The sequence below is a fragment of the Salvelinus sp. IW2-2015 genome, linkage group LG5 (assembly GCF_002910315.2).
Source record: "Salvelinus sp. IW2-2015 linkage group LG5, ASM291031v2, whole genome shotgun sequence".
Classification (NCBI taxonomy): Eukaryota; Metazoa; Chordata; class Actinopteri; order Salmoniformes; family Salmonidae; genus Salvelinus; species Salvelinus sp. IW2-2015.
Window position 1 is genome coordinate 8961052 of NC_036844.1, and position 24458 is coordinate 8985509.

General features: G+C 43.0%; 1 protein-coding gene across 6 annotated transcripts in view; it reads left to right on the forward strand.

Annotated features, from left to right (window-relative positions):
• The window catches only part of LOC111963858 (disabled homolog 2-interacting protein-like), a 217758-nt gene extending 207683 nt beyond the window's left edge, over positions 1-10075 (forward strand). For all 6 annotated transcript variants that reach the window (XM_023987410.3, XM_023987411.3, XM_023987414.3 and 3 more), the window contains one exon: positions 3614-10075. In XM_023987410.3, the coding sequence (XP_023843178.1) occupies positions 3614-3781 (168 nt within the window). In that variant the 3' untranslated portion in view covers positions 3782-10075. The remainder of the gene's footprint in view (positions 1-3613) is intronic.
• Positions 10076-24458: the final 14383 nt, after the last annotated feature.

Consider the following 24458-nt stretch of genomic DNA (forward strand, 5'->3'; position numbering starts at 1 on the left):
GACTGGGGAGTTTTTCAGGATAAAAAATAAATGCTATGGAGCTAAGCATAGGCAAAATCCTAGAGGAAAACCTGGTTCAGTCTGCTTTCCACCAGACACTGGGAGATGGATTCACCTTTCAGCAGGACAATACCAAGAAGACAGTGAATGTTCCGGAGTGGCCGAGTTATAGTTCTAAATCTATGGCAAGACCTGAAAATGGTTGCGTAGCAATGATCAACAATCAATTTGACAGAGTTTGAAGAATTTTGAAAATAATTATAGCAAATGTTGCACAATCCAGGTGTGGAAAGCTCTTAGTGACTTACCCAGAAAGACTCACAGCTGTAATCGCTGTCAAAGGTGATTCTACAAAGTATTGACTCATGGGTCTTTTTCAATAAATGTACTAAAATGTCTAAAAACATGTTTACAATATGTCATTATGGGGTATTGTGTGTAGATGGGGCAAAAAATATATGTTTAATCAATGGGGGCGGCAGGTAGCCTAATGGTTAGTGCGTTGGACTAGTAACCGAAAGGTTGCAAGATCGAATCCCTGAGCTGACAAGGTAAAAATCTGTTGTTCTGGCCCTGAAAAAAAGGCTGTCATTGAAAATAAGAATTTGTTCTTAACTGGCTTGCCTAGTTAAATAAAGGAAAAATAAAACACTAACACAACAAAATGTGTAATAAGTCAAGGGGTATGAATACTTTCTGAAGGCACTGTAAAACTGCATACTATCTCTACTGCAGTCCCGTTGATGTGGATTGGGGCATGTTCCCTCCTCTGCTTCCTGAAGTCAACAACTAACTTGTTTTGCTGATGCTGAGAGAGAGGTTGTTGTCCTGCCACGACAATGCCAGTTCACGTACCTCCTCCCTATAGGCCGACTCATCGTTGTTGGTTATCAGGCCTACAACCGTACGGTGTCGTCATCAAACTTGATGACGTAGTTGGTGTCGTGCAAAGCCACACAGCTGTGGGTGAGCAGGGAGCACAGCAGAGGGTGTAGAGAGTTTCACCAACCAATGGGCTAGGATGTCCGCATCTGGTGTGGGCCTTACGATTCTTAATAACTTCCACCACTTTTACACACACGCTACACCACTTTGAGGTAAGGAAGAATGTAACAGGATCATTTACTTGTATGTCGAGGTTGCCACAGTGGGGTTCTGCTAGGATGGGATGAAGCCAAGTCTCTTGCGACAGTAGAGCTGAGGATAGGTTCTCATCAGTAGGTGTTTGCTTTCCGAAGAGATCCCGTGGGCGTGGCCGCACCTCGCAGAAACTTGATCTCACATCTGTTAGCAAGTTCTGTCATTTATAGGGATACTCACAGGGGGCAGGCTGATGACGGTCCGGACAGGGTGGTTCTAAGAATTCAACACATTGTTATGTTTTTTTGAGACAAAACTGAGACTTCCTCATAAGTGTCCACAGCATGTTTCTACTGCACAGTTTAACAATCTCTAGGATGAAGTACATAAGCCTGTAGGCACCAAACATGCTTTAGGTAAAAATGTATCCGTTCTATGTTATAGCAAAATACCTGTTATACCCCCTTTAATGACATAGGACAATCAGGAGAAAAATAGCACATTATGCTTCCAGATTACATTGATATGAAAACATGTTTAAATGTCCTTCAGACTCAAAAAGACTGGCTAGTCATTTAGCCAGTAACAAATGTAGATCACAAGACGTTCTGTTTTCTGTCTGCTGGCTCCCCAGAGTCGTAAATGGGGAAAGGGAGAGTTTATTTGTCTTGTGATAGCTTGTAAAGGGGAGGCTAGAATTTGGGATATCAGTTCTCCATCACCCACTCCACCCCCTTGTGGGCTCTTGTTACAACACTCGTCTGGGAGGGAGGCTTCAGTGGGCAGCACACAGCTGGATTTGCCTTTGTAGTCTGTGTTAGTATGTAGTCCTTTTTTAAATGTTACCTTTATTTAACTAGGCAAGTCAGTTAAGAACAAATTCTTATTGTCAATGACAGCCTAGGAACAGTGGGTTAACTGCCTTGTTCAGGGGCAGAACGACAGATATTCACCTTGTCAGCTCGGGGATTCGATCTTGCAACCTTTCGGTTTCTAGTCCAACGCTCTAACCACTAGGCTACCCGCCACCTTGCCACAGGTGTCGTGAGTCTGAGTTGTCGAACGTCTATTCAAGTTTGAGTCTGTATTGTCTTTCTGCGTCCCTAATGGATTTGCGGCGCTTGTACCTGGCTTGCGTTGTACGTGTCGCGCGTCATCGGGGTTCGCTCTGCGGACATTGAATGATGCAGTACGGGCTCTCAGCATGGTACGGATATCTCTGTTCATCCAGGGTTTTTGGTTGGGGTATGTCCGGATTGTTATTGTGGGTACAACATCATCAACATATTTCCTAATGAAGCCTGTGACAGATAGATTTAGCCAAAGCATTCTCAGGGATAGTTAGTTGGTTGACTATATAAAATCCCAATGAGAGAGGGCAGGGCAGTCTGCGGTGGCATAAAACAGTACTGCAGGTCATTATGATCATCTTGGAATGAGAGGTCGAGCGCTCACACACACACGTCCTGTGTTTGCAACGTTTGAACCTCATAGAGAGAGAGGCATGGAGAAAACAAAGAAGCCCATGCAGCGCCTAGTCAACTGTGCTCAATATAGTGTGTGTGTGTGTGTGTGTGTGTGTGTGTGTGTGTGTGTGTGTGTGTGTTTTGTGACATCTGCTACAGGACGTGAAGGGTGACAGAACATGGAAATACATAGAGATGTTTAATTCAACCAGTCAGAAGTCTGTGGCGGTGACGAGGCTTGAACAGCTGAGCGCGACAACGCGACCCTACGCTTCAGTGTTACAGACTAACTAATATTTACATTAACACTATTCTTCCTTACTTGTCTGTCAACAAGCGTGACTCATTCCCGCCCCTGCCTGTCTGTCAATGGCCGTGACTCATTTTACATTGTAAACTCTTGTCTACTTCTGACGGCAGAGTGGCAGCTCTGTGTTGTGGCATGACATTTTCCGATGCAAACCTAGACACCGACGCAAGCACACAAGCTTCGACGTGAGTCAAACAAAGTTGTAGGAATGCAGTTGAAAGACGGCGCAATGTCAACTCGCAGACAGCGGTGCACAGACACACACACACACACACGTACAAACAGAAGCTCATCTGCACAGTAAAGTAATGGGAGTTGAGTGTGCAAACAGAGAGGCGGTGGTAAGGCAATGAGCCGCTCCCTGAGTCAACAGACAGAGAGAATGAATATGGAAAGCTCATTAAGAAGAGAGGGAGAGAAGTGAATCGTGAATTAGAGAGCACCTCGGGTGGATGAACATGAACGCGATGGGACTTCAGATGATACCGTAAACAACACTAACAGGAGCAGGAGGCTACATCTCCATTTTGCCATTAATGCGTCTGGTTGTCTGGCTGGCTGCCTCGCTGGCTGGTCGTCTGTCTGGCTGCCTGGCTATCTGTGTCTGTGTACTTCACCGACCTATCTTTGCACAGGCCTATATTTGGTATCTCTCTCTTGCTGTTTGCTGCACTGTCTCACCCCCCTCCCTCCGTCTCTCCTGCTCTCTAACCCAGTGTTTCTCTCTCTCCCTCCCCCTCTCTCTCTCTCTCTGCAGGAGAAGCGTATAGCGTCTCTTGACGCAGCCAACGCCCGTCTGATGAGTGCTCTGACCCAGCTGAAGGAGCGTTACAGCATGCAGACCCGTAATGGCATCTCCCCGACCAATCCCACCAAGCTCCAGATCACTGAGAACGGAGAGTTCAGGAACAGCAGCAACTGCTAGAGAGAGACTGATAGAGTGTGTGTGTGTGTGTGCGCACGTGTGTGTGTTGGCTGGTGCTTGTAGAGGACACTTCCTTATATGGACACTAAACGGGGGTTAGTCTGAGTGAGGAGACCACTGTGAGGGGCCAAGCAGCGAGGAGGCGGGACTTCAGTTTGACAGACAGCTGACCAAGTCAGTGACAGCGAATCAATGGACAGAGCTGAACACCAGTGGGCCCTGCAGAGGAGGAGGCGGGACAAGCTGTAGATATGAACTGAACGCTCCATTAATCAACCGATTTGGATGTTTCCATTGGATGTATGCAGTTGCTGGGACAATTTCAGACACTCTTCCCTAAAGCTTTGGACAAATCACTATAATCAACACAATGTCTGTCAAATAGTCACCCAATCCTCTCTCTTCCCCTCTCCTCTGTTTTCCTCTCCTTTCCTGACCTCCTCTCTTCTCTGTTACGACCAGGTCATGTGGACCGTGTACAAAACAAAACAATAATAACAGAAAAATAATTTATAATAGTGTTAAATCTCAAAGAAAAGTATTTTTGTCCAATGGTTTATTTAGATCTTATCTCATTCTTTTAAAAACCAAATATGAGCTTTGAAATATGTTTTTGTCCAGGCTGATATTCCTGTTTAAGTCCTTGGGTGTGTTCCAAAGTGCCCCGCAATCCCGTACAATAATAATACTTTTGGGGGGAATTTTAGTTTGTGGTCAAAAAGACTGTAAAATCACTATGAATTCAGCAAAAAAATTGTTTAATTTAGGAAATCTGTTCCTAAGTATTCCCAAAAATGAAAAACTTTTTTTTTTTTTTTAAGACATACAGTGGCTTCGGAAAGTATTCAGACCCCTTGACTTTTTCCACGTGTTACGTTACAGCCTTATTCTAAAATAGATTACATTTTTTAAATCCTGAGCAATGTACACACAATATCCCGTAATGACAAAGCGAAAACAGGTTTTTAGAAATGTTTGCAAATGTTTTAAAATTTTAAAACAGAAATACCTTATTTACATAAGTATTCAGACCCTTTGCTATGAGACTCGAAATTGAGCTCAGGTACATCCAGTTTCCATTGATCATCCTTGAGATGTTTCTACAACTTGATTGGAGTCCACCTGTGGTAAATTCAATTGATTGGACATGATTTGGAAAGGCACACACCTGTCTATATCAAATCCCACAGTTGACAGTGCATGTCAGAACAAAAACCAAGTAATGATGTCGAAGGAATTGTCCGTAGACCCCCGACACAGGATTGTGTCCTGGCACAGATCTGGGCAAGGGTAACAAAAAATTCTGCAGCATTGAAGATCCCCAAGAACACACTGGCCTCCACTATTATTTAATGGAAGCAATTGGGGGAGAAGGGCCTTGGTCAGGGAGCTGACCAAGAAACCGGTGGTCACTCTGACAGAGCTCTAGAGTTCCTCTGTGGAGATGGGAGAACCTACCCGAAGGACAACCATCTCTGCAGCACTCCACCAATCAGGCCTTTATGGTAGAGTGACGGACGGAGCCACTCCTCAGTAAGAGGCACATGACAGCCTGCTTATAGTTTTCCAAAAGGCACCTAAAGACCCCCCAACCATGAGAAACAAGATTCTCTGGTCTGATGAAACAAAGATTGAACTCTTTGGCTTTAATGCCAAGCGTCAAGTCTGGAGGAAACCTGGCACCATCCGGACGGAGAAGCATGGTGGTGGCAGGATCATGCTGTGGGGATATTTTTCAGCAGCAGGAACTGGAAGACTAGTCAGGATCGAGGCAAAGATGAATGGAGCAAAGTAGAGATCCTTGATGAAATCCTGCTCTGGAGCGCTCAAGACAGACTGGGGTGAAGGTTCACCCTCCAACAGAACAACGACCCTAAGCACACAGCCAAGACAACGCAGGAGTGGCTTCGGGACAAGTCTCTGAATGTCCTTGAGTGGCCCAGCCAAAGTCCGGACTTGAACCCAATTGAACATCTTTGGAGAGACCTGAAAATATCTGTGCAACGACGCTCCCCATCCAACCTGACAAAGCTTGAGAGGATCTGCAGAGAAGAATGCGAGAAACTCCCCAAACACAGGTGTGCCAAGCTTGTAGCGTCATACTCAAGGACACTCGATGCTGTAATTGCTGCCAAAGGTGCTTCAACAAAGTAAAAGGTCTGAATACTTATGTAAATGTGATATTTAATTGTTTTATTTTTTATTAGCAAACATTTCTAAACACCTGTTTTTGCATTGTCATTATGGGGTATTGTGTGTAGATTGATGAGGGGGGGGGGACGATTTAATCAATTTTAGAATAAGGCTGTAACGTAACAAAATGTGGAAAAAGTGAAGGGGTCTGAATACTTTCCGAAGGCACTGTATGTGACTGTATCAATGTAATCAAGGTATGAAATGTATTGTATTTGAAAATAATAATCTTCATTTGGGCTTAGTTGTGGTCAATTTGCAGTGTACAAATTATTATAACAATGTTCCGGTCCCCAACCATCCGCTCCGTCAAAAATAGTCCCGCAGCAGAATCTAGTTGCCTACTCCTGCCCTACCCCAGGGCTGTTCAATGTCAGTCCTGGAGGGTCGAAACACTTCTGGTTTTCATCCTCTCCCTATATAGTGCACTTTGTGAAAGCTATTGGTACATGAAACGCCTTAAGTAAGGAACACATCTCTACTTTGTCCTTCAGACCCCCTATTCCTGCAAAAAAAAAGGCACGTGTTATGATACTGTGGATTTGTAAAGGAATATAAATATATTGTACAAATACATCACGCAATGTGTTATGAACACTAAATCATGACCTGTGTGTGAAAATATATTAATGAAATGTAAGATAGATGTATGCATATTTCATTTTTCCTCTATAAAGTATTCATGAGATATAGATATATTTGGTCATGTCAAATACAAAAGAAGCCCGTTCCAAGGAGTGGGTGATTGCGGCTATAGTGTGTATTATAGGGCTTCGGGGGAGGAAGAGACTGCACACTATGCTGTGAGTAGCACAATCAACAGATGAAATACAATCCAGTTTTAGTTCTTCTTCTTAACCTTTACTTTATCCAGGTTTTGGAGACAGACCTGGTTGGATTGAGGTTTGCTTTAGTGCTTCATCAATAATGTTGAATCGACGTTGAAACAAGGATGTATGTTGGCTGTGTGTCGCTTTGCGTTCAGGACCCTCGCCATGGCTGGTCTGATAGCCCTGTAGCACAAGGACAGAGAGAGTTGTGTTGTTGAACACAATATTATACTGTACACTGGACTGGTGTGTGTTATATGTGACCTCACAGGTTAGAATCGTACTCTTTCTTAAAACTCTCCTGTTTGCTAATTCATGTCAAAGAAGCATGCTGCATAAAGACTGTGACCCCCCCACTTCGCTTCGAGGCATCTATCTCTCCTCTCCTCTTTTTCTCTCCCCTTCTCCCTCATTCCCTCTCTCTATTGAATGTGAAGATGCTACTCAAACACACGGTTGGTCTTAATGTGGGGTCTAGGCCTATTGTCCCTGAATGATCCTATAGCTACTGTTCCGCTTGCTCCCACCAGCCCACAGGCATTTTCAGCATCTATATTTTGTATATTTTTGTATTCATTTTTCTTACCTTTACAGATGAGTTAAGGATAGAAAAAATCTGCATGCTTCGTTTTGGCGCTATAACGAATGGTAGCGACCCACTGCGACACCATTCAAAAAATAAAACGTTTCCAATATAGGAAGATGATGAAATGTTGTTTTTATGAGTTGCTGCAGACATGATTTATATGTGATTTATATATCATATAAATATATGATAATGATGAGTGTATCAAGAGGCTGGATAGCCTTGGAGACGAGAGTGTAGATAAAATGTTCACAATATTTTTAACTAATGTTAAAAAGAGAGCCTTTTTTTGTAAATGTACCTTGTGTTCAATAATACTGCTGTATCGATTGATATGACATCATGGATATTGTAAATAGCTCAACCAGCCATCTGTCCTGTTCAGTTAGATCTCCAGGTTTTAGCGCAATTCTCTAATCCCCCCCCGCATTCAGTATTCTCTTTTTTTATCAAGGGAAAAACACTTCAAAAGTATATTGCAAAAAAATGTAAATGACTATGTTGACTCTGAGAGGTTTTGGATGATGTCTGGTGTGTACAGGTCAGAGAGAGTCCAAACGTCCAGCGACCTATGACCCAATCAGGTGTGGTGAGAGAGAAACACAAGCACAAAACCCCATTTGTCATCAGCCCAGCTCTGCACTTTTACAATGGAGGTTTTAAGCATTGATAGAGCTGGATTCAAACCTTATCGGATTTAAATTCAAAGGCAATGTTCCCGCGTTCGCAGAGACTTACTTACTTCGCTCCTTTGGGAGCTCCCTTGTGGGTTCCAGTATAGCGCTTGCCTGGTGATGTTGGAGGGGAACTTTCGGGGGTGAGGCCGATCCATCCCCATCTTCTCCTCCGGATCTCCTCTTCCACCGGAACCTGGCTGGTGCGCTCCCACAGGTCAATGTTACTGACTCTGTCCATCCATCTGATGTTAAGGATGCGTCGCAGGCACTTGTTTATGAAGCTCTGAGTTGTTGTTATTGTGGGTTTTGTTGTCCTCCGTTTTTCTGAGCCATACAGCATCACTGACTTAATATTGGTGTTGAAAGGGTTTGTGTTTTTTATTTTCCTGGAGCTCCAGATGTTTCTTTGGGAGATGAAGGCTACTCTTGCTTTTTGAATTCTGCCTTTACACGCTGCTCGGTTTCGCCTTGTTTGGTGATGACGCATCACAGATAGGTGAAGGAACTGGCATCCTCCAGGGGTTCTTCTCTGAGGGTGATTGGATTGTTAGATTCGTTGTTGATCGTCATCTTGGTTTTGTTTCTGTGGATATGGAGTCTTGGTTGGGATGATGTGGTGTCCAGGTCTGACGTTTTATCTTGCGTTTGCTGTTGACTGTGTGACAGGAGTGCTAGATCCTCCGCAGATTTGAGGTCGTCCAACTGTGTCCATAGAGACCATCGTATGCCATGTCATCTGTTCTCGGTTGTCTTCCTCATGATCCAGTCAATGTCTAACATGAAAAGGAAGGGTGACAGGAGACATCCCTGTTTTTCTCCAGTCAGGACTCTGAAGGGTGTGCTAAGCTTGCCGGCATGCACAACCCTGCATGTTATGCCATTGTAGGTAGTGCAGATCATTCTGACAAGCTCTGGTACACCATAGTGTCTGAGGAGCCTCCATAGGGCGTCTCTGTCTAGGCTGTCAAATGCTTTCTCATAGTCCACGAAGTTGACATACAGGGATGAGTTTCAGTCAACGGATTGCTCGAATGTAATGCGGAGCTTGGCACATTCGCGGAAACTGCATTTACCCGTAAACTCTGCATATGTCAGCTCAATTGGAAATGATCTAGACATTTTAACGTGGATCTTCCGCGACACGGATTGAATCCAGCCCCTAGTCTACGTTCCATAAACACACCCCTGTCTTTTGGACTGCAGAAGTGTGCACTCCTGGCTTGATCAGCCATGTCGTGGAGTGTACTACTGAGTGCAACACTCATATAATTTGCTCACTCAATTTACTTCAATTGTCTATTTTATGTCCAGCATTTTGAGGGGAAAAGAGATTACTGACTGTTGTAGAGAGGGCTTAATGAAGTCAAGACTTCTGTCTTTAGGGATGTGTTCTCTCTAGTCCTCTGTATAGTCTCTACCTCTAAAGTGAAACAGGAAAAAGAAATGCCAACTCTCCCAAATCAGCTAGTTTAATAGTGGTATAAACTGTCATTATCTATTAGTGTTACCAGTGCCACATAGCATAATGTCACTCACATAGAAATAGGCAATGCAATGTCCTTCATTTGGCTATCAATTCTAAATCCTCTGTATGTTTCTGGTCACGTCCCACCTCTGTTCCACCTTCATTAAGTTTTTAAAGAATGTAGGAGAGGAGAGTCAGAGAGAGAAATGTGATGATGATGTCTCTGTAGCCACACACACACAATTATACAGTACATACAGTGCAGTTACAGCCAGTGGAAAAAAAATACTATAAACTAAAAATATATCTATAAATAAAGTAAAAGATGTATGTTTTCTAATATCTTGTAGAAAATGCTTTTGTAATGATGTTGAAAGTAAAGTATTTGCTGGATTCTGCTTCCTTGGACAACAGTGACAAAAACAATAATGTACAGAGGAATTTGTTTGTGTTGACGATATATATATAAAAAAAAACAATGTGGCTGTGCAATTTATGTACATTTGCAACTAGACTTATTAAAGTTTTATTTAGCTATTTTAAGCCTCTGCCTTGTGTGTTTCTTGCCACTGTGGTGAATACATTTTCCAATACATTTATATTTTCAATACCATGCGATTTTGGTAAATGCAACAATCACGTAACGGTTGTCTCAAATTGATATGCGGTTTTCATGTGACTCAGGCGAAAAACCTCAACATATTTCCAGCCACAACCTATAATTCAGCCGCAAACCAGTAGATTCAGACCTATAATTTGGTAAACACTGTTTTAGATGATTGACAGGTATTAAATCAGATACAACTTGGCTTATGATGAGAAAATGTACACATCTTCTAAGATACTCAGTCTAGTAATAGAATGATGATTACGAGAACCATTTAGAGGAGGGGAAGATGGAGGGAGAGAGCCTAAAGAGGGAGAGAGCTAAAAGATGAGAGGAAGATGGGGAGAGGTAAAAGAGGGGTAGTGAGTGGTGCATGCTCCTCAGCTAGGCTGACCTACATACTGTCTGATTGTTATTCCCCACAGTAGCTGGGAGAGAAGAAGAAGAGAAGAGGGAAAGAGGGAGAATGCTCCAAAACACATAAGCTGAAAATGCTCAAAAACTATCCTACCTTACCCAAGGTAGACATTATTTCTTGCCATGTATTACAGTCAGGGCTGGGTAGGTTACTTTCTAAATGTAATCCATTACAGTTACTAGTTACCTGTCCAACATTTTAATCTGTAATGTAACTTTTGGATTATCCAAATTCAGTAAAATAATCTGATTACTTTCAGTTACTTTTGGWTCACTTTCCCATAAGAGGCATTAGAAGAAGCCAAAAAKAATCCATCAAACGTGTTTGGTTTGTCATCATAGTGGTCTCCGACTTGTGGTCAGACTCGCTCAGGTGGAACAAACGTAAACTTGTGCCTTTTTCCAATGCTGCATTGAATGTCATTGACAAAACAGAAAGGTGTCAACGTATTTTTTTTCACTAAYATCGTTTCTGAATTTAAAAGTAATCCAAGAACGCTGTGTTTACACAGGCWGACCAATTCTGAACTTTTTTCTACTAATTGGTCTTTTGACCAATCACATCTGATCTTTTTCAGATCTGATTGTTCAAAACACCAATTAGTGAAACAAATATCAGAATTTGCCTGTGTAAACACAGCYGAAGTAATCATCTAGTTTTTTGAAAGTATCTGTAATCKAATTACAATATTTTTGCTGGTAACATAACTGATTGCAGKTAGTTTTTTTTGTAATCCGATTACGTGTAATCAGTTAMTCCCCAACCCTGAYTACAGTACGTTAAAGTGTGCTATATGCTACACTTCAAAGAAAATGGCTTAACACCAGTGTAGAATTATTGCCCTGTGGGCCAGTAACAGGCAGTGATGTGCAGTAAGGGTAGGCAAGGTAGGCAGTGCTAACTCTGTGAAAAGACTATAAGAGGGCCCCAATATACATAGCAGTTCTGCTTCTAGCTTATAAGTAACTTTGCAGTATTTTTATATTTTCTTGTAATTTCTTTCATTAATAGCCCAGAACGTTTTTTTGAAAGAACTTCTGAGTATCAGAACGGCAGTAACTCACTAGCATTCCTACCAGAAATACGACTTTCCCGAATCTGATCCCCCAAGGCAATTGAATTTATCCCAGAGGCTGCTCCAAGACACCGCCGTTGGAGAAGAGGTATTCTGAGTGGACTTCTAGTCCGACTCAGGAGGCGTGCACACCATCCACCGCATCTGAGGATATTACTCGCTAATACTCAGTCCCTGGACAATACAGTAGACGAGCTCAGGGCAAGGATCTCCTTTCAGAGAGACACCAGGAACTGTAACATCCTCTAACATACTCTCCGGATATACTGTCCCCATCCATACAGTCAGCTGGGTTCTCAGTACATCGCGCAGACAGTATTTAAAGAACTCTCCGGGAAGAAGAAATGCAGGGGTGTATGTTTCATGATTAACAACTCATGGCGTGATTGTGATAACGTACAGGAACTCAAGTCCTTTTTTTCACCCAACCTAGAATACCTCACAATCAAATTCCAACCGTATTACCTTAAGAGAATTCTCTTCGGTTATAGTCACACCTGTGTATATTCCCCCTCAAGCCAATACCTCAACGGCCCTCAAGGAATTACACTGGACTTTGTGCAAACTGGAAACCTCACATATCCTGAGGCAGCATTTATTGTAGCTGGGGACTTTAACAAAGTAAATTTGAGGAAAACACTACAGAGGTTCTATCAACACATTGCTTGTAGTACTCGCGCTTCAAACACTTGAGCACTGTTACTCTCCCTTCCGGGATGGCTACAAGGCCTCCCACCACCCTCTCTTTGGCAAATCATATCATGACCTATAGCCAGAAACTCAAACAGGAAGTACCCGTGCTAAGTTCTATTTACGCTGGTCTGACCAATCGGAGTCCATGCTTAAAGATTGTTTTGATCATGCCAGTGGTAATGGCTGGAGCGGAATCATTGGAATCATATATGTATACCTCAAACACATGGTTTCCATGTGGTTGATGTGTCGTGGTAATTCTAATCAATAATGAGGAGAGAAGGTTAATCACCAATAAGGATATTAACTTTATTAAAAACGTATCGATAAGGGTGTAGGTCARTGCAACATACAAGGTGAATCGATTGAGTTCTCGAATAATACAGAGACGCAAGGGGTTTACATAGAAACCCAAGAACTGCTAAGTCATGGTTGGTTCCACTCCTCCCCGGCAGATCAGGGCATCATAAGCTACCTTGTTTTCTTCTTGTGGCCAGGTGTATTGGTTGTGTGAGGTCATAGTGCAGAAACAAGTGATAACGGCTGTTCCATTTACTCCTTTCTCTACCAAGCTAGTCTCCATTCTCTTCCACCTCCCCACAACTGTGCCCTTGGAAGATAGTAAAAGAACAGGAGGGACTGAAGAACTGTGGTCACTCTCAGAGGCTCTTTGTCTTATGCTGTGTGACCGGGTTACTCAGAAGCAAAGATGATTGAAAACAATACAGGTCTATCTGTTCCTCAAGTTTATCTCCATCCCATGTCCTTGACTACACGCCTAGACCAGCAGCGGGGAGTGAACGTGGAAGAGATKAACCATCCTTTCTCAGAAGCACAGCATTGTCACTAAAGAAATGTCTTTACTATTGTTAARCATAGTAATTGTTAAYTATTAATATTAAACAAATCAGGTAAATATGTGATTTTCTCTCACAGATGCCATTCCATTTTCTCCATTCCAGCCGTCATTATGAGTCGTCCTCCCCTCAGGAAACGATGAGSTATTTGATACCATTCCACTGATTCCACTMCAGCCATTACCACGAGCSTGTGCTCCCCAATTAAGGTCCCACCAACCTMMTGTGGATCACGCGGACTGGGATATGTTCCGGGTTACCTCTGAGAATAACATCGACGTATACACTGACACGATGACTGAGTTGTTCCCACTGTGACTATTAAAACMTACCCAAACCAGAAACCGTGGATAGAGGGCAGCATTCGCGCAAAACTGAAAGCGCGAACCACCTCATTTAACCACAGCAAGGTGACTGATAATATGGTTGAATACAAATAGTGCAGTTATGCCCTCCGTAAGGCAATCAAACAGGCAAAACGTCAGTACAGAGACAAAGTGGAGTCGCAATTAAAAGGCTCAGACACGAGACACATGTGGATGGGACTCCAGACAATCATGAATTACAAAGGGAAAACCAGCCACGTCGCAGACATCGCCATCTTGCTCCCAGACACGCTAAACACCTTCTTCACCCGCTTTGAGAATAACACGGTGCAACCAACGCGGCCCTCTCCCAGGGACTCTGGTCTCTCGTTCTCCGTAGCCGACATGAGTAGGACATTTAACCTCTCTGGGATAGATGGGACGCTTGCGTCCCAACAGCCATGTCAAAATGTAGAGCGCCAAATTCAAAAAAACTATATAAAATTAAACTTGATTAAATCACACATATAAGATATCAAATTAAAGCTACACTCGTTGTGAATCCAGCCAACATGTCAGATTTCAAAAAGGCTTTTCGGCGAAAGCAAACGATGCTATTATCTGAGGATACACCATAGTAAACAAAGAGAGAGAAGCATATTTCAACCATGCCGGCGCTACTCAAAACGCAGAAATAAAATATAAAAAACGCATTACCTTTTATGAGATTCTTTTGTTGGCACTCCAATATGTCAAATTGAAGACAGGTCAATCTGTTTTCAATACAGGATATCAACAAACTCACGGAACATTTCATGTCTTGCCCAAATCTCAAACATAAACAAACGACGTCACTCCACTTCCGGGTTAATATCTTTTTCACCTCACTAAGAAAAAACCTTAACCATTTTCCATACAATGGCGACATCCAGTGGATGCAGTAGGAACTGCGTATTTACTGATTAGAATTCTTGTTTGCCCTACACAATCCATTGAACATAGAGGAACTGAACAATAAAAAAGTTAGTCCTCAGGGTTTTGACTGCTATATAAGTTCTGTTATACTTACAGATATGATTCAAACAGTTTTTGAAACTTCAGAGTGTTTTCTATCCAAATCTACTAATTATATGCATATCTTATATTCTGGGGATGAGTGGCACGAAGTTGAAATTGCGCACGCTATTTTTCCCTAAGTGAAAACTCTGCACCCTATCCTAGAGAAGTTAAGCGTGTTAGCCCCGCAAAGTTGCCGGCCCAGACGGCATCCTAACCGCGTCCTCAGAGCATGCGCATACCAGCTGGCTGGAGTGTTTACGGACATATTCAATCTCTCCCTATCCCAGTCTGCTGTCCCCACTTGCTTCAAGATGTCCACCATTGTTCCTGTACCCAAGAAAGCAAAGATAACTGAACTAAATGACGATCTCCCCGTAGCACTCATTTCTGTAATCATGAAGTGCTTTGAGAGGCTAGTTAAGGATCATATCACCTCCATCTTACCTGACACCCTAGACCCACTTCAATTTCCATACCGCCCCAAGCTCATCATTAAGCTCGGAGCCCTGGGTCGGAACCCCGCCCTGTGCATTTGGGTCCTGGACTTCCTGACGGGGCGCCCCCATGTGGTAAAGGTAGGAAACAACACCTGCACTACACATCCTCAACACAGGGGCCCTACAAGGGTGTGTGCTCAGCCCTCTCCTGTACTCCCTGTTCACCCATGACATGCATGGCCACGCACGCCTCCAGATGACAACAGTATTAGGCCTGATTACCAACAAAGAYGAGACAGCCTACAGGGAGGAGAGGAGGGTCCATCCACATCGACGGGACCGCAATGGAGAAGGTGAAAAGCTTCAAGTTCCTCTGTGTACACATCACTGGCAWTCTGAAATGGTCCACCCACACAGACAATGTGGTGAAGAAGGCGCAACTGTTCAACCGCAAGAGGCTGAAGAAATTCGGCTTGTCCCTAAGACCTTCACACACTTTTACAGATACACCATTGAGGGCATCCTGTCGGGCTGTATCACCACCTGGCACGGCAACTTCACCGCCCGCAACCGCAGGGCTCTTCAGATGGTGGTGCGGTCTGTCTAACGCATCACYGGGGGCACACTRCCTGCCCTCCAGGACACCTACAGCAACCGATGTCACAGGAAGGCCAAAAATATCATCAAGGACATCAACCACCCGAGCCACGACCTGTTCACCCCGCTAACATCCAGAAGGCAAGGTCAGTACAGATGCATCAAAGCTTCTATCTCAAGGCCATTAGACTGTTAAATTGCCATCACTAGCCGGCCTCCAACCAGTGCACCTGCCCTGAATTTAGTCATTGTCACGGCTACCACCCGGATACTCAACCCTGCCCCATAGAGGCTGCTGCCCTATGTCCATAGACATGGAATCACTGGTCACTTTAATAATGGAACACTGGTCACTTTAATAATGTTTGATACTGTTTTACTCATTTAATTCAGAAAGCATTCAGACCTTTTCCACATTTTGTTAAGTTACAGCCTTATTCTAAAACAGATTAAATCGTTTATGATAAATTACAATGATAAAGGAAAAACTGTGTTTTTATCAATTTTAGCAAAAATAGTTCTATAAAAATTAAATAACATTGACATAAGTATTCAGACCCTTTACTCAGTACTTTATTGAAGCACCTTTGGCTGCGATTACACCCTTGAGTCTTCTTGGGTATGACGCTACAAGCTTGGCACACTTGTATTTTGGGAGTTTCTCCCATTCTTCTCTGCAGATCCTCTCAAGCTCTGTCAGGTGGGATGGGGAGCATCGCTATTTTCAGGTCTCTCCAGATATGTTTGATCGGGTTCAAGTCCGGGCCCTGGCTGGGCCACTCAAGGACATTCAGAAACTTGTCCCAAAGCCACTCCTGCGATTTCTTAGCTGTRTGCTTAGGGTTGTTGTACTGTTGGAAGGTGAACCTTCACCCCAGTCTGAGGTCCCGAGCGCGCTGGAGCAGGTTTTCATCAAGGATCCCTCTATACTTTGGCTTCGTTCATCTTTCCCTCAATCCTGACCAGTCTCCCAAGCCCTGATTCTGAAAAACAACTGACATTCAGGCCAAAGAGTTGGTTTCATCAGACCAGATAATCTTGTTTCTCAGAGTCCTTTAGTTGCCTTTAAGCAAACTCCAAGTAGGCTGTCATGTGCCTTTTACTGAGGAGTGGCTTCCGTCTGGCCACTCTACCATAACGGCTTGATTGGTGGAGTGCTGTAGAGATGGTTGTCCTTCTGGAAGATTCTCCCATCTCCACAGAGAAACTCTGGAGCTCTGTCAGAGTGAGCATTAGGTTCTTTGTCACTTCCCTGACCAAGGCCCTTCTCCCCCGATTGYTCAGTTTGRCTGGGCCGACAGCTTTAGGAAGAGTCTTGGTGGTTCCAAAATTCTTCCATTTAAGAATGATGRAGGCCACTGTGTTCTTGGGGACCTTCAATGCTACAGACATTTTTTGGTACCCTTCCCCAGWTCTGTGCAGACACACAATCTTGTTTTGGAGCTCTACAAAACAATTCCTTCGACCACATGGATTGGTTTTGTCTCTGGCATGCACTGTCAACTGTGGGACCTTATATAGACAGGTGTGTGCCTTTCCAAATCATGTCCAATGAATTGAATTTACCACAGGTGGACTCCAATCAAGTTGTAGAAACATCTCAAGGATGATCAATGGAAACAGGATGCACCTGAGCTCAATTTCGAGTCTCATAGCAAAGGGTCTGAATATTTATGACGGTTGTAAATACCTGCAGGAAAACTCTTTCTCCCACTCTTTCAGAAATGGAAGYTAAATCCCTTTGTTACCACAGAGAGAGACGTTGCAGTACGGTAACATCAAAAGGTTGAATAATGAAACAATATTTCTGTAATCCAAACAGTTGGAAGKGTCCGTGGGTACTTAAAGAACAATAATGTCTAATTCATTACTAATTTGTGAAGTAACTAWGGACAGTAGAACATAACTATCTCTGAATGTGTATCTTTCCCACTGATCCGATTCACATCTAGATGTTGTGGAACGTATATGACTAAATATGAAAYTATTTGTGAGAACATGTAATGGGATGTTAGCCTTCTAAATGAGAAAATAGTTTTTCATATGAAGTCTTAACCAGTCAGTGACATCACCCACGTGTGTTTTTTTTTTTTTTACTATCTAATGTTTTTTTTTATCAATGAGTCTGGTGGTTTTCATGCTCAAAATCKAAAAGTGCTAAAACTGCATCAAAACTTCAGAAAAGGCACCAGAGTGYGCATGCCTTCCTTCCTATCCATTCAAATTCATTTAAATCGTTGACGATGGCCATCCCTGACTACAGTCACTCTTATTGGACAGGCTCAGCATAGGTTTTGCTGCCTAGCTTCAGTCATTGCATTGAGCCCATTTCATATTTTGCGCATGCGTATTGCCTAAACAAGTTGTGTKGGTAAGCCTGTGGGTAAGCTCTGCATATTTTGGGCATGTGTCTACATCATTTGGCGCTCCTTTGAACTGAACAAAGCTACAGTAGCTAGCTTGCAAAAACAACCTGGCAAATTGACATTATACTACATTACACAACATTTTCCAAACTTGGTATAATTCAGAGGGGAAGACCAACACCTGCGCTGCCGACCTTCATCAGAGGAAGCGACAGAAAATCATCAGGACAAGGACACGCTYGGGCCCGGCTCCACGAGTTTTAGTTTTATATCCCTGTATAAAAATAGCAAAAAAGTGAAAATGATTTAGTGACAGATTGGCGCAAAATCAATGTCTCCACTGCGCTGTATCAGCAACCATGGACAGAGCGCCCCGCGGGGAGTGTGTGTGTAAGCGGGCTATGGAAAGCCACTGGGCGGTTAGGTAGGCTAAGACTCCTTCGGATTTCCATTAGTGTGAAAAAACGCTACTTATCTGTGGTAGGCTACGTGAATAACGTGGTAGGCTACGTGAATAACGTGGTAGGCTACGTGAATAACGTGGTAGGCTATGTGAATACTGTGATACGCCTCCGCCTGTAATTTTGATTTTGATTCATAAGGACGGGGTCAAATTTACAGTTGAAGCTGCGTCACTCAACTCTGCCTCAMACCCCACCACTACAGAAATATGTTAGCTTCTTAGCTAGCTGTAAAAGGCATTAGCGTTTTTTTTTGCCTATTTAGCTTCAACCAGCTAATCTGCCACTGCCACAAWGGATCTCAGAAATCAAACCACGAGGCYGCCGCCCAGCAGCGATGATGCTTGAAGAGCTTATCCCCCCTTCCAAAAGTGSCGCCAGGATAACGGCTCAACAGCCYCCTCCAACTGTTCCTGACCTTCTTGGAACAGAGGAGCCAGCCCAGGTTAGCCTAGAATCCTAATGCAAACAGRGCCTTCACCCAAGGCGGATATTGTAACTGGAAGCATGCTATTGATACAACCAAATGATTCRCATCAAGCAAGGAGAATTTTAAAGGTACTGCACTGTGGAATGAAAAACAAGTTCGAAGTTCAATGGGAAATTGGAAATGAGATGTCAACACTTGTTTAATGATAGGCAGCTGGCGATAACTCATTTTCCACTTTGACAAACCATCAATCAATCAAAAGTATTTATAAAGCCCTTTTTACATCAGCAGATGTCACAAAGTGTTATACAGAAACCCAGCCTAAAACCCCAAACAGCAAGCAATGCAGATGTAGAAGCACGGTGGCTAGGAAAAACTCCYTRGAAAGTCAGGAACCTAGGAAGAAATCTAGAGAGGAATCAGGCTCTGAGGGGTGGCCAGTCCTCTTCTGGCTGTGCCGGGTGGAGATTATAAGAGTACATGGCCATTTAAGGCCAGATTGTTCGTCAAGATGTTCAAACATTCATAKATGACYAGCAGGGTCAAATAATAATCACAGTGGTTGTAGAGGGTGCAACAGGTCAGTAGCTCTGGATTAAATGTCAGTTGGCTTTTCATWGCCGAGCATTCAGAGKTCGAGACAGCAGGTGCRGTAGAGAGAGAGAGAGAGAGACGAAAACAGCAGGTACGGGACAAGGTAGCGCATCCGGTGAACAGGTCAGGGTTCCCTAGCYGCAGGCAGAACAGGAGCAGCAGCATGACCAGGTGGACTGGGGACAGCCAGGAGTCATCAGGCCAGGTAGTCCTGAGGCATGATGCTAGGGCTCAGGTCCTCCGGGAAGGGAGGGAGAGAGGGAGAGAGAGAGGGAGCATACTTAAATTCACACAGGACACCAGATAAGACAGGAGAATTACACCAGATGAAACAGACTGACCCTAGCCCCCTGGCACATAGACATGTTCAGTCAGCACAGACGAAGCATGCTACACCCAAGGAAAACTCAACTAATCCAACTGGGATTTGAGGGGGATTTTAGAAGAAGATTTCAGCAGGAATGAAATGCTTGATTTCTCAACTCTTCTGAAAAGCTAACAATCTAGCTGGTTGGTTTTGATCAAAATCTTGGTGGTATAGCCAGTGGCGTCATTTTCAGCAAAAACCTAGGGAATAGGGAATAGCAAAATGGGAATAGAACTTTTATGTTCGTTGTGGTATAGCATGATATAAGCAGAATTCAATATAATTCCAATGCCCCAGKGTATAGTTGCATATCGGTATGTTTGATCATAGAAACAAATGGGTTACATTCTATTTCTTGGTAGCCTATTGCTTTTCCTGGTTGTAAATGGAACTGTACATACTGGTACCGTGTTTATGGTAGGCCGGCATTGCTTAATTGATTACATGGGTGGGTCGAATTTGAGCCACGGAAGTGTATTGCCATATTGCAACATGTTGCTGGACTGAATGAGCGGCGTGATTTTCTCTGTTTGAAGCGAAACGGCGAAAAAGGTATTTATTTGACAAGGCAGCTGTGCATGGCTGCATCTCACTGTAGTAGGCTGTGTTTTGGTTATTTGCATTCACCTTTTGTTTWCTGCGTKTGTTTACTATTAATGTAACTAGCCTAAATACAGATTGTGTCATAACTTTATCAATCTGATATTTTGTTTATAGGCCTATGGTAGGCCTACCGCTGTTTTGTTCTGTTCGCATTCATTCGCAGTTGTGTAGGTATTCTAAGCCAAACTGCTATTCAGTATTTTTGTTTTGATTGAATAAGCTACTTTCAGCATTTAGTTTGTATTSTTTTGGTAAGACAGCTGTGTGTACGGCTGCATTCACATAGGGTAATTCACCTATTACAAACAGTCTATCTAGCTTGTAGTCTAAATTCATTGCCAAATAGGCCTTGCTTTAGTGTCTAGKGCGCTGTCAATTGTGCCGATACAGYACAGCGGAGATGGGATGCAGATTTCGTGCCAAACCCTCACCGATTTCAACTGCCCCCTTAGTCACTTTATCGTGGCGCCGGGTCTGGACACGCTGCCCAAGGCCTCTGGATATGATACCTGGCTGTCACAGGCTTCAACCGGTATCTGCTGATGGTCTATGGGAAGATTTTCAGAGAAACTGATGCACTCGTTCGTGTTCTGCAGCATAAAATAATGGACATGGGGTTCTGCTGTGCACGTATCAGCGACACGATGAACGTTGTGGATGCCAGGAGGCAAGTGTTTCTATGATTGGGTTGAGGAGAAATGCACCACACTCGGCCTAACAGACAAAGTAATCCGGAGCAGACGGCCGATCGGAGATGAGAGGAATGTTTTACAACATTTTGGACAATATCAGTGTTCAAATGAAAGCCAGGTTTGATCATTTTGTCATCCTTGGCCCTACAATCCTGTYACTGAGAGGTTCACCCTGAAGGGCAGACTAATGGACTTAATTTACAAGTAAAGTTAGTTCTAAATGCATTTTCTTTTGCAATTTGCRCGTTAGTCAACTGTTGAATAAACATGAGAATAGACAGCATTCCCTTTGATGCATTTGATTTATCAAGCTAGAATTTTTTGATGAGACTGACGTTTTGAACTGCATTTCAGTCATTTCGTTTGTTGATATGGAAAATYCATTAGAACCGTATTTATTAAATATTTGTGGGTAATAATATTTCACATAATATAATATTATTGTGTGTGTGTGTCCCGCGCAGTGCATTGGAAGAATTGTAAATCCATTGTGAAAGGCTATGGAGTTTGCGTTGAAAACTATTCAGATAAAATGTGTCCATACATTGGTCTTTTAGTGCCACCTATTGGTTGTAACTGTGGATGCTACATCGGTCTATGGCTGAGCTCAGTTGTGCAGTGTCATTTTGTCAGATGATACGAAATATGCTGCCATTGGAGGCTCTTTTTTATTTATTTTTTTATCTTGGTTACATTGGTATTTACATTTACAATTTTGGTTAATAGCCTATGTCACTGGTTGTTAGAGCTATCTGTTGTATGGTGAAGTTGGGCATTATCAATGTTTATTATTGACTAAGGGCTCGACTCAATCCGTATCGCGGAAGTTCAGCGTAACAGCGTGATTGAAATCTAAAGGCAATGTTTCCACGTTAGCGGAGACCGCATTCACGTTAAAAGCTGCATACAGTATGTCGGCTCAATCGGAACTTACCTTTACATTTCTATCGTGCAATCTGTAACACTTCAGCGATACAGATTGAATAGATCCTTAAATCTGGATTTGATCATAGCCAGTGCCTACCCAGCCACGGACCTCACCACACGTGCTGTGGACCACATATTAGACTGTGTAGAAAATGTACATTATGTAAGATCCTAACAAATCTAAGATTAGACACAGGCAGCCCAGAATGATGCAAAGCATTACCATCATCCTATAACATAACGGCTTGTCTTTCCACATACACTTCAGAGGCTGAATTGATTGAATTCATGAATGCATTTTCATTGACTCAGGCCTAGGAGCAGGGAGCTAGCGGGGAGGGAGGGAGAAGACGGTGGGTAGGGAACGGACCTCATTCATAATGCCTCCTCATGCTTATTTCACAGAGATGCCTTTAATTGCTCCCGTGAGGCTCACTTAAGGCCCGATTCAGACTTAGGAAATGTACGTCTTTCCTACACATGCCTTTCCTACGCACTTCTCCGTAGTTGGTATTCCGACTTAAGCACCAACATAAGTTACGGGCGTTGCAGGCGTGATTCCCTTGAGCGTGCTGAATACATTTAATTAAACCGCTAAAAACTTGCTGGTCAACAGATCTTCTTGTGGAGTTCAATAGGGGTTTCAGTACATTTATCTGAAGCAATTCCTTAACATTTGGTGTGCCTTTTAATTCGAGTTTTCTCAACAGACTCACAATAATTTATGGAGAGAACAGTTCAGAATAGTAGGGGTCAATGAAAGAAATCCATTTAAATACATGCATATTAGTCTCCTTTTCAGCAGATTTAAAATACTCTGATCTTGTATATTATTTAGGGTTAGGAAAACATTTATTAATAGTAAAAAAAATAATTGATGCACAAAATATATTGTTGAATAAAAATAGTGGTTTGATTCATCCTGAAAATTGCCATATTAAATAATGTTCAATTCACCTCCTGAGTGACGCAGTGGACTAAGGCACTGCAGTGCTTGACGCGTCACTACAGATCTGGGTTCGATCCCAGGCTGTGTCGCAGCCGGCCGTGACCGGGAGACCCATGAGGCGACACACAATTGGCCCAGGGTCGTCTGGGTTGGTTAGGGGAGGGTTTGGCCGGCCGGGACGTCCTTGTCCCATCGTGCTCTAGAGACTCCTTTGACGGGCCAGTTGCATGCACACTGATACGTTTGCCAGTTGTACGGTGAATCCTCCAGCACGTTAGTGCGGCTGGCTTCCGTTAGAGAGCAGTGTGTCAAGAAGCAGTGCGGCTTGGCAGGGTCGTGTTTCGGGGGAACACATGGCTCTTGACCTTCACCTGTCCCGAGTCTGTACGGGAGTTGCAGCGATGGGACAAGCCTGCAACTACCAATTGCAATTGGGTAAAAAGTGTAAAAAAATTAAAATAATAATAATAATAATATTGGAAGGTGCTTAAAGTGTACAATAGGGGTTGAACAGTTAGTTCTATACATTTACTCTAATAATTATCACTAATCATGGAACTGTGATGACAATGTTCCAGTAGTCGTGAACCTTCATGAACCGTGCCAGGCTCCAGGTTTAAACGAGAGTTCCATAATAATTCAAACAGGCTACACTATTGCACAACTTGTAATACGTTAGTCTAATATGATCCACTATTGCTAGGGATCCTCAGGAACAACCACATGAATGTGACAGAGGAAAGAATGCTAAAATAACATTGTAATGGAATGATGCTAAACGTAAGGAAATTGACATTCAAATTACAGTTATAAATGTAGGTTATGGGTATAACTGACGGTTGTTACTGATAGTGGCTAACATTTAACACGATACAAATTGTTTTTAAAAAATGCAGTGAAAAGTCCTGGCATAGAATTAAAACATTTTATAAATCAACTCAGTAGGTTTGGCGCTATACTGTTATTAATTTGCGCATGGCTACTGAAAACGAGGTGACTTCAGACCGTCTACTTAAGTAGGCAATAGAAAAAAAGCCTGTCTACTATGTTCATTGATTGGGTTAAGACGAACCGTCACTCCAAAACTAGCGGACCAATGGAGACTCATTGTCTACGCCTCCCTCTAAACCCCGCCCTTCACGGAAAAATAATGCCAAAACTCGCAATCGAAAAGACTGGCAGTGAAAGCAAAGAAACAGACATTGAAAGCAAAAATACGAGTAGCGTAACCAAAAGGTAGTACATGCAGGGAAGAGCTTTGGCAAAATCTATTCAATAGGATTGGTTGCTACTCTGGTAACCGAAAACGTTTKTTTTTTTTTWATTGTTTTTTTAAACATTTGTCAGAGTTCAGCTCTCGCTTTAAAATGATCTGCTTACAAGTTTTGGGGTTTTGCTTTTGACATCTTATTTTTGTTTACAATTCTATACATTTAGCTTTAAACCGGTTGGTTTTTGATTTCAACATCCATTATTTCACCTGTCCTCA